The 10,126-nt window shown below is 45.1% G+C and overlaps 1 protein-coding gene across 1 annotated transcript in view; it reads left to right on the top strand.

Moving 5' to 3' along the window:
* The first annotated feature begins 417 nt into the window (after window positions 1-417).
* Window positions 418-10,126, top strand: part of CCDC13 (coiled-coil domain containing 13) — a 29,205-nt gene continuing 19,496 nt past the window's right edge. Inside the window, exons 1-4 of the mRNA XM_032680558.1 lie at window positions 418-535; window positions 2,515-2,735; window positions 6,745-6,893; window positions 8,806-8,948. Of these exons, the coding sequence (XP_032536449.1) occupies window positions 2,521-2,735; window positions 6,745-6,893; window positions 8,806-8,948 (507 nt within the window). The 5' untranslated portion in view covers window positions 418-535; window positions 2,515-2,520. The remainder of the gene's footprint in view (window positions 536-2,514; window positions 2,736-6,744; window positions 6,894-8,805; window positions 8,949-10,126) is intronic.

Here is a 10,126-nt window from a genome sequence, read left to right as displayed (position 1 = left end):
GGCGTGAGCTGCTCTACCTGTATAAAAATGACCTGAGGGAGTGCAGCGCTCCTGTAAAGAACATTCCCAGCCGGTGCTGTCCTTGATTCCCATTTCCTACAGTCCCGCTGCCCTTGACTGCTCCCACACGGATGGAGATGGGAAGGACGCCGGGTTCGCGCTGACGCCTTTTCCTGTTCCTGCCGCCCTCCTCCTCACCGCGGGGCGGGAGAAGGAGCGGATCCCTTTTCCCGTCACGCCGAGGGGCCGGGACTGGTGTGGGAATTACGGGAACTGCGATATCGGGATGGCGGTGACGGGAGGGGAGCGGGGGGGGACCATCATGGCGGGACCAACATGGCGGCCGCGCTGAGGCGATGGGCGCATGCGCGCGCGAGCCTTCCCGTTGCCATGGGAACCGCGTCGGGCCGGGATCGGGACCGGGATCGGCCGCGAGATCCGGAGCCGCATCCCCGGTCCCGGTGCTGCCCAGGAGGGAAGGGGCGGACACGAGAGGGCTCTCGCGGTGCCCTCAGGGCCGGGAAAGGCGGTTCGGGTAGGACAGGAGCGGGGGCTGCTGAAAGAGGGGGTAGCCGGCCTGGGGTGGGCGGGCAGCGCGGCGCTGCCAGGTCCCGCCAGGTCCTGCCAGGTCACAGGGCGAGGCGGGGCGGTCACAGTTACAATTGTAGGGTTACAATTGAGATTTTTAAACTAAACCACATGAAGTTCCGCCTCCAAACGAGGAAGAACTTTACGCGGAGGGTGGCAGAGCGCTGGAACAGTTGCCCAGGGAGGGCGTGGAGTCTCTGAAGACATCCCGGTCCCACCTGGGCGCGTTCCTGTATCACCTGCTCCAGGTGACCCTGTTATGGGAGGGGGTTGGACTGGATGATCTCCAGAGGTCCCTTCAAACCCCAACTATTCCGGGGTTCTGTGAGGAGAGGGATGTTTGCTCTCTGCACAGCAGAGCCCTCTGTGCCAGGCTTGGAGTCGGTATCCAGGTAGGAAGGGTAAAGGTTGCTCCCAAACCATCAGATAAAGAAGAAACGGCCTCAAGGTGCACCAGGAGAGGTTTAGATTGGATATTAGGAAACATTTCACCAAAAGAGGCATTGGAACAGTCTGCCCAGGGAAGTAGTGGAATCACCATCCCTGGAAGTGTTCAAAAAACACGAGGAAATGTCACTTGGGGACATGGTTTAGTGGTGATCTCAAGGATGGTGCTGGATTAATGGTTGGGCTCGATGATCTTAGGGGGCTTTTCCACCGTAGTGTTGTGTGAAATAGCTGCACCTTGAGTACTCTGCACACATCTGGCCTACAGATAATTCATTAATTAATCAATTAATTAATAATGTAGTGCAAGTGGTAAAGAAATTTCTGAGAATAAAGATGATTTAATGTCTAAAATAGCTACTCTGCTAAGAATTCTAGGATATTTTCAGCACAGAGACAACTACTGGTTGAAGATGTTTTGGCTTATCTTTAATATCTATAAGGTCAGTGGCTAAATCTATCAAATTTAGTGAGGTCTAATATAACTAAAGTTAAAAACAAACAAACAAAAAACCCAAAGGACACTGAAACCAGAAAGGCTGTCTAAATTTCATATGCAGTGTCCTTAGGTAAATGGACTCCTTATCTCCATAGGCTTTTTCCAAATCACAGAACCAACCTTAATCAATTAAAAACAATTAAAATCAATGTTTGCATAATTCTTTGAGCCCCCATACCCAGAGCCCTGTGGGCTGTGCAGAGGCACTGGACTGTGCTCTTTGCACTTGTCAATCCTTAGTGCACCTTCTCCAGTGGGTCTCAGCCCATAAGATACACACAAGCACAGGGGTGCATGTGGGCAATTAATCAGTGCATTAATTAGTCAGTGCAGGGTGTGCCTTTGGAGGTTGGTTTTCCCAGACCAAAGGTGCACAAGGGTTTTTTTGCTGGCAGCAAATGTCAAACAGAAGGAGAAGGGGCTGGAATACATCAGAAAGCTTGTTGTGTAGTCATCCTAAGGAAAGCTTTGGGGAGCAATATTATCACTTTAATGTTATCACTCAGTGCTTAGAAATTTGGGGGAAAGGTGTAAACCACAGTCTTGGTGGCTAAGGCCTAAAGGGAGCAAAAAACACACCCAAAAATGGGGGGATTTGCACCTTTCCTGAGTATGGGAAGCCCTTTAGTCAAGGAGGGCTGGATGACCCCAAACAGTCCATGTTCCTTTTAGCCACGTTGCCACACTCACTTGGATTTGGCCCCAACCTGCTCTTCTGTAAAAATATTTATTCAAACAGATCTGTTTAAGAACATTTTGAAGCACTGAATTCTGGAGTGAAAAAGACCTGCCTGTTTAAAAGCCATTTAAGGAGAAAGGTGCTTGAAGCAGGGCCGTGGGGCTGGAGAGGAGGAGGAGGTGGTGGGAGACTCCGCAGAGGTCAGTGAGGAAAAGCTGCAAAGCAGCTGCCAGAAGGGGATGTTTTTCAAAGCAATGCTGATCTCTGCTCTCTGTCACTTTTTATTTCGTTATGCTTTTAGTAAACAATGGAGTCAGACATAAAAGTGAACCAAGATTTTAAAAGCCAGTTTAAGGCTTATCAGAAGCAACAGCAGAGGCGGCTGCAAAATGTGATGGAGAGGAAGAAGGAAAAGCAGAACAGTCAGAAGGATAATGGCAACACAGGGGAGACTTTAAGAACCCCAGATGATCTAAACCTGTTTGAAGTAGGACAACCTGTAAATGAAGATGGCAGCAAAAGGTAAAGGTGTAGCAGGACCATTCCTTCAGGAAGCCACAGAAGTATGTTTGGCTCGTGGTCTTACGAAACTCAGTATTATTAAGCTGATAGGGCACTTTCTGCCTTCACATCTTGGGCTTTCATTATCCTGAGAAGACTCTCCCTGTCCCTAACATGTTTAGGGACATAATCACAATAATGCCTCAGGGCATTGTGGTTATTTATTGTCACTTACAATCGGTGTTTCACAAATGAAGGGTGCAAGGACAGAGGGGGTGAGGGTGACATGTGAGGGGCAGCCAGGTTCTATCTGACAAAATCCAGTCATCTGGGGTCGCTGACACCCTCTGCACTGTTGGTTAGGTCCTGCCTAACCTTTGAGCAAACAGGTTCCCTACATGAGGGATTTCCGAAGATGGATGTAGGCAAAGCAGCAAATGGGAGTAAACCAAAGGCCTGCAGTGCAGAAAGGTGTTCCCAGGCTATCTTTGCAACATATCCTGATTTAGAGGATCACAAGATTCCCAGGACATTGGGCATTCTGGTGTGGATCTCCCTCAATCTTGGGTGTTGAGTTTTTTTTGGGCTGAGTACATAATTTACTGAAGCAGAGATCTGAAAACCCTGCTCAGATCATTTCTCTTCCTCCCAGGGTATCATCAGCCTTTCCTTCTGACCCTTTCACTAACTAGAACAGGTCTGAAGTTGGGCACATCCCAGAGATGTTTGCAGTGTTGACTGTTCAGGGATTTGCTCTGTGTTACTGGTGAAGCCAGCTGAAGAAATTCCTGCTTCTGCTCCATACTGAGCCAGCTGTTTGCTAGAAACTGGATCCACTTTCTGGGGCAAGGCTACTTTTATCTCAAGTCATTTCAGTGACTTAATTTACAGCTTTAGCCCCACAAACTGTTCTGTTTGCACCACAGTGGGGTGATGGGCTGTGGTAGAGGGGCAGGAAAGAAGAGCTGGAAGCTCTGCCAAAACCAGCAGCTCCTGGGTGGAAAACCACAGTTAGGAATATACCTCTGAGAGAGTTCCCTCTCCCAGAATCCAGCTTGGGGAAGGGCACATCTCCCAAGGTTTATCCAACCACTAACTAAGGTTTTTAATTCCTAAATGCTGATTTTCCCTCTGTGTTACCCTGCTTAGCTGGTTTCTGAAAGTTGCTTCCTTGAGCACCCAAGTGCTGCAGTAGAGCTGCTGTGAAGGTGGAGGGAACCCAGGATTGAACCACTGAACCTTTCAGGTGCTTCTGGGAATGTGTTGTTTGTGCTGCAAAGGAAATCTGAGTGGAAACAGGGAGCTGAGCTTCTAGAAATTAATGTTCTCACCATTGCATCATTGTCTTCACACCCTGGTTCCTCAGCAGGGCTGTCTGATTTGCCAGGTTGTGCTCCTGATCTGACCTCTACCAGCTGTCCTCTTCCCTTCAATATTTTGTCCTGATACTCTTTAGAAGATTATGATGGAGATCTGATTTTTTTAAAGATTTTTGGGAAACTGATTCCCATAATTCAGGTGTTTGTCTGGTGAAGGAAGGGGGTTTGGGTGCTCCCACAGCACACCCTGTGCAATATGCATCCTCTGAGGTGCAGAGTACAGGAGAGTCCCAGCAGTTCTCTGCTATTTACAGGTCAGTAGTTTGAGCCTGAGTAATCCCAGAGTTATCATTTACCTCTGTTTCAGTGGCACTGGCTGTTAAAAGTCCCCATTTGACACAGCAGATTTATCTATATTGCCCTTTGCTTATGTACATCAGCATCTAGCAGAAGAGTGGTTATGAGTGTATCAAATCCAGACAGGATTTGCTTCTGGAAGGGATTCACCAGGATGTGCTTTGGAGTATTCCCATGAGAACACATTAGAAACTTGTTCCAGAGGAGCAGGACTCCATATGGGCTGCAGTGGCAGTGATTTTGGCCTGTCAGTGTTGTTTATAGCAGCACATGGAAAACATTCTCCCCTCAGAAGTCTCACTCCGAGCCTTGGGAGTTCATTTTTCCTTCCTCCCATCCTACTCCCAAATCTTGTTTAAAGGAGTATTTAGCTGACAGTTCTTCCCTTCTCATTTGTTCTCTCTGTAACTTTTCCCTCCCTGCTCTGTTCGGTGCTTTTGAGTGTGCTTAAGTGACACTCCCCATCACATGGAGAATCTGTAACAAGATTTGGGAAAGACACAGTTTAACAAAAGTTAAATTCCTTATTCAGGGTAATTTTTAATTTTCTTTTTTTTTTTTTCCTAAATGGTGCACACAAGTTGGGAAATCACCTGAATTCCTGCTCACAAGCTTCACCTGCCTCTCTTTCCTTGAACTAAGTGAAAAGAGTCACCTTTTGCAGCCTGTTTCTTTTGGCTGATTTTCTGCAGCTGAGGCACGTGGGTGGAATCTGCTGCCCCCTCTTTTAGGTGTAGGGTCGTTCTGGGATGGGGTGGGAAGTTTCTCACAGGAGACTCCAGCTCAGTGCAGTTGGGATTTCTGTGCTTTTCCTCAAGACTTGGAAGCCAGCTCTGAGGAGGACATCCCTGATCAGGTGTGTTAAGAGCTTAGAACTTTCCTTTCATGTTAATCCCATGTTAAAAATCCCTTTGTCCCCGTGTCTCTAATTGGATCTGAGTTCTGTTGCTCGCTTCTGTGAGTGGTACATGTGGGAATAACTTAGTTGTGCCATTTCTCAGCTCACACTGCTGCCTGCTTTCTTCTCCTTTGTAAACAGCTGCCTTTGATCTCCCTTTGATTTGAAGCTTTGAAACAGAAGTGCATTTCTTAATTATGGATTGTGAATCCTCTCCTGGACTGACTGTGCTGTTTATGGCAGTGCTTTAAGGGGTCATTTGTTCCAACAAGTGCATTTGGAGGGTGCATTTGAAAGCTCTCAAGTTCAGTGGGTGCAAAAGGCTTGCTAAAACTTTAGAATAGAAAAGATTGAGGTGATTATTGAGATATCTTGCCTGGCTGTGGCTGTGTCTGCACATACCTACTGTAACAACTGAGCTTTACCCAAATCAGATCTCCAAACTATAGATTTTCAGGGTTACACTGTAAATAATTAAAATCTAGGGGTCAATTCATGCAGCTGATTTAGGTGTCTGATGATACTTGAGATGCTACTGGGGATTTCCACATGGGAATCACAGATTCCTGCAGCAGCTGGAGCAAGTGGGGAGCCCAAATGGCACCTGTGTGGGGGTAACTGAATGGAGTCCCAAGTTTTCTCAAGGACCCTGTGTCAGGGAGATTTGATAATCCTGAATTCCCACAATGGAACTGAGCCCCTGAGGCCACAGCTCCTAGATTTTATGTTTGGAGGACCCATCACGTAAGGGCAGCAAAGAGGTTTAAAGTTACTAATTCTCTGGATGCCTTGGAGAGATGAACCCTTTAAATGTTACCAGCTGTACTGAAGAATAGGAGAAGCAAGGCTGTTTCTTCCCATTCAGAGGCTTTTTTTGACATTCTGTGTTTCCAAATGAATTCTGAAAAGCACCATTAACAATACAAACTGATGCCAGTCTGTGCTGGTGGGGTTCCAAGAGAATCAGGTGAGGACACAGGAAATTGGTCTTTTATGAATTGCTCTAAAACATTCATTATTAAAGAAAGGACCCCAGGAGCAGCTTTTGTAGTCAATGCTCTGTTGGATTCTGTTGGCTTTGTTAAGCATAGAAAATAAAGCCTGAATGTCCCACATGCTGAATGCTGAGCTGCCTGATTCCCTCTGAAGAACCAGGTGAGTGAGACTGAGATGACACTGTTTGGTAACCTCAAGAGCACTGAAAATGTACCTGCTCTGTGATTTTTTGCCCCAGACTACACAATAAAGTGCAGAACTTTTTAAGAAGGAGCTAACTGAACAGATCAGATCATCAGCTTGTGTTCTTGTGTAAATTTTAGGATATTCTACTTAATTCAGTAAACTCACTCCTGATAAGCTCAGCTCATCTGTCATACAGTCAGTTCATTGCTTTATTTTTGGGAGTATTTGAAGCACGTCACAGTGAGATTTGCCATTATGGCTTCTTTTTTCCCAGGTTTCTCGAGGCTGGGAACGAGCAGCTGCAGGATCAGCTTCGAGAGGTCCGAGATGAGAACTGCAGACTGTACAAACTGGTGACAGAGAAAGATTTTGAAATAAAGCAACTCCAGAAGAAAGTCCAGGAGGACAGGTTGGCTTTGGCTGGTAAAGACAGTAACTTCGTATTCTCACCACCTTTGCTGGATGCTGATGGCAGCAAAATGTCCCTTAAAAGAACTGTGGTGCTCTTTTAGGGTACACAGTGATCTCTGTTCCCCACAGGTCTGCAAACTTGTTGTTATTGGCCCAAAAAGGTGATGTTTTGTAGAAATCATATTTCGGAAAACTTTCTGTTGATGTCAAAGAGCTGTGTCGCAGCTTTCTCTGCTGCGTAGAGTTAAATTCCCTATTCAGGCTCCTTTTTTTTTTTGCCTGAACAGGGCACATGTATGGTTCAAAATTCAGTGTATAAGTGGCTTGAGTGTCCTTGGAAAACTGAACTGTGCAGGCTGCACCTCCTCCACTGGGTGCCACTGTTGGTCAGGACAGTAGTGATGACCAGGCTGCTTGAGAAGGGGGAAATCAGCAACAAACAGAGCTACACAACATTAAATTACATCTTAATCCTTAAAAACTCCCTGTAGTTTGTCCTTAGGATGGATGATAAGCTATTCCTGGTCAGGACCAGGAGCCAGATATGCTGTTGCAGCTTCTCTGGCTGATTAATGCCAACCTTATTTGCATTGTTGCAAGAGGCTCCCCCATGTTGCTTGGGAATGAAAAGCTTTGATTAAATGTGTGCAGTGAATTTGGAGACCATCACAATGAAGCCCCAGCCTGGCTTTGGTAAGTTTACTACTCACTGTGGTCCTAAACAGCCATTATTTGCCATGAAAACTAAGGTAAAAGTAGCTCCTAGATGAGAGGGGGAGCACAAATCACATGAAGGAGTAAGAATGGTGGAAATGCTTTTAAAAAGAATAAGTTGCTTTTAAATGCTTTTTTAAAAGCATTTCAAATGCTTTTAAAATAAACGCTTTTAAAAAACTAAATTCATGCTCTCTACAAAGTTTTTAGTAGTGATATTCTGTTCTCAGCAATATTCTGTGTAGCCCCTTTAATGCCTCTGTAGTTACATGGGACTCAGAATTCTCTAAAGAGTGATCTGTCCTTCATCTCACCCCATTTCTTGGGCAGAAAAGTCATTTCTTCAGAGCACTGAAGGAGGACGAAAGAGTTAAAAGGAATGGCAGCAGCCAGGTTCAGCCCTCACACACCCCACCAAGGATTTGTCATTGCAGGCTCAGTCATTGCTGAGCTGGAGGTTCCTGTGGACATTGTTTGCAATTATATTGATTTTGTGCTTGCACAAGAGCTTTCCTTCACCTGTGTGATGTGAAAGCCAAGTGGCACTAAACAGCCAGTGCTGGGGTTTGCTTTATTTGTGACACTGATCCCAAAGCCTCTGTGAGGAGGGAGAGAATGACGTGTGTGTTTAAGAGAGCAATTAAAGGAATAATACAGTCAGGCTCCAGGGATAATCACAGGGGACATATAAATAGGCACAATAAAATTTCCTGGACGTTCTCCAGGACCCAGCTGTAATATTGTGCCTGACCTTTGGGGACAGATGTCTAGAAAATGTTCACACCTCTGTTTCAGCAGCTCCTCCTGTAATAAACAACCAGGCAAAGGAGAGTGTTGTCTTCTTCTGTGATATTCCAAAAAATCCTGTTCATGACTGCCCTTGCCAGCAGTGAGCAGAAAACACCTCCACCCTTTCTAGGGGGTGATGTTGCTACAACCACTGCTGTGGCCTTGGGACACTGTGGCTGTTGCTGAAGTGTGAAATGTGGCTTTGCTGGCCCTGGTGTGATGCTGAATGAAAGGCCCAAGCATTTCAGCTGGAATCACTGATGTCTCTTCCCTCTCTTGTTCATTTGAGTGCCTGGCACAGCCCTGGGAGGAATGGATTGGACAATAAAAGTACATTGTGCGCCGGGCAGAGAACAAAAGCATCATCTATTCTGAATCTTGCCTGTAAGACGTGACCTCTGCTTTTATGTGTCCTTTTCAGGGACTTCAGGGTTAGCTGGAGATGTTGCAGCCACTAAAATAGTGGAATTGGCCAAAAAGAACCGTGAGATAACTGCTGAGGCCGAGAGCGAAAGAGCCAAAGTGAAGCAGCTGAATCACAAAGTCAAGGAGCTGGAGAGAGAAGTGAGGCGTTTTCCTTGTTCTCTTTTTGCATCCTAAAACATAGAAATCCAGTGTTTGGGACAGAAAATGGGTTTGACTCGTGTTCACATGTCGAATTTGCTCTTATATCCGTGTTTACTTTGGGTTCTGCCCATTTCTGTCCATAATAGGAGAGAGAGGGGTGTGCCCTCAGCTGTTTGCTCCTCTGAAGGAGGGGCTAGGAAGGGATATCCCTAAATTATGATGACCCAAAGATTTGTTAAACAGCAATTAGAAATGTTCATTTGTATTTGAAGCACAGAGGTTTTTCTGATTATTTTTTTGTGTGTGAGGAGGAGCAAATTTCACCCCAGTATGTCTTAGATTCCCACCTCATTAATACCAGTCAGGAATTTGTACTCTGTTCTTCTAAGCTTCATTCATCCACATAAATAAAGCTGTTTTCTGGCACAAGTATTTATAGAACTGAGACATCAACAAACTAGATCATGTAAGACAGCAAATCTTCACTCAGGCAGATTGATTTTTCTGGTTTACTATGATTTTTTTACATGTGCCAACCTTTCACAGGAATAATTTTACTCAAGTGACTGCTGAAATGAAAATTGGATGCCTTGATGTCAGTCTTTACTTTGTCCTTTACTTTGTCCTCTTCCTTACACAATATTGGTGAATTTTTTGATAATTTTCAATGTTTTTTTATGAACTTTGCTTTCTTAGAAGACATCTGTTAAGTGGATCAATAATGTTTATCATGCTGACAGATGCATTTTGACTCCATCTTTCACAGTCACTTATTATCATAAGTCATGCATCTATCTGAATTTTACCCCAGTTACCTGAGAGATCAAGAAGTCATAGATTAAATTAAATTTTGGAGAACTCCTGCATAAATCCAGAGTGTTCTGGTCAGGGGGGTCTTGTCAAACAGTTGGCAGGTTGGCAGAGAAGCATCAAGTGTAGGTTGCAACCTACAAAATCCCACAAGGAGTGAATCAAGTCATGAATAATTTAAAGGAAAACCAACTTGGTTCTAATGCACTACTGCAGAGGTGTGATGACCGTTATTCAAACAGAAATTTAAAATATTCTCATATACAGAATATATATAATATATATAAAATAATCTCAGATTTTGACCCAAAAAGAAAGGACCACAGGCATTTCAGGAAAGGGATTATAACTCAAAGAAAAAAGAA

Source organism: Chiroxiphia lanceolata, chromosome 1 (genome assembly GCF_009829145.1).
Source record: "Chiroxiphia lanceolata isolate bChiLan1 chromosome 1, bChiLan1.pri, whole genome shotgun sequence".
Classification (NCBI taxonomy): Eukaryota; Metazoa; Chordata; class Aves; order Passeriformes; family Pipridae; genus Chiroxiphia; species Chiroxiphia lanceolata.
Note: the sequence above shows the minus strand (reverse complement) of the source record. Positions and strands in the feature narration are given on the sequence as shown.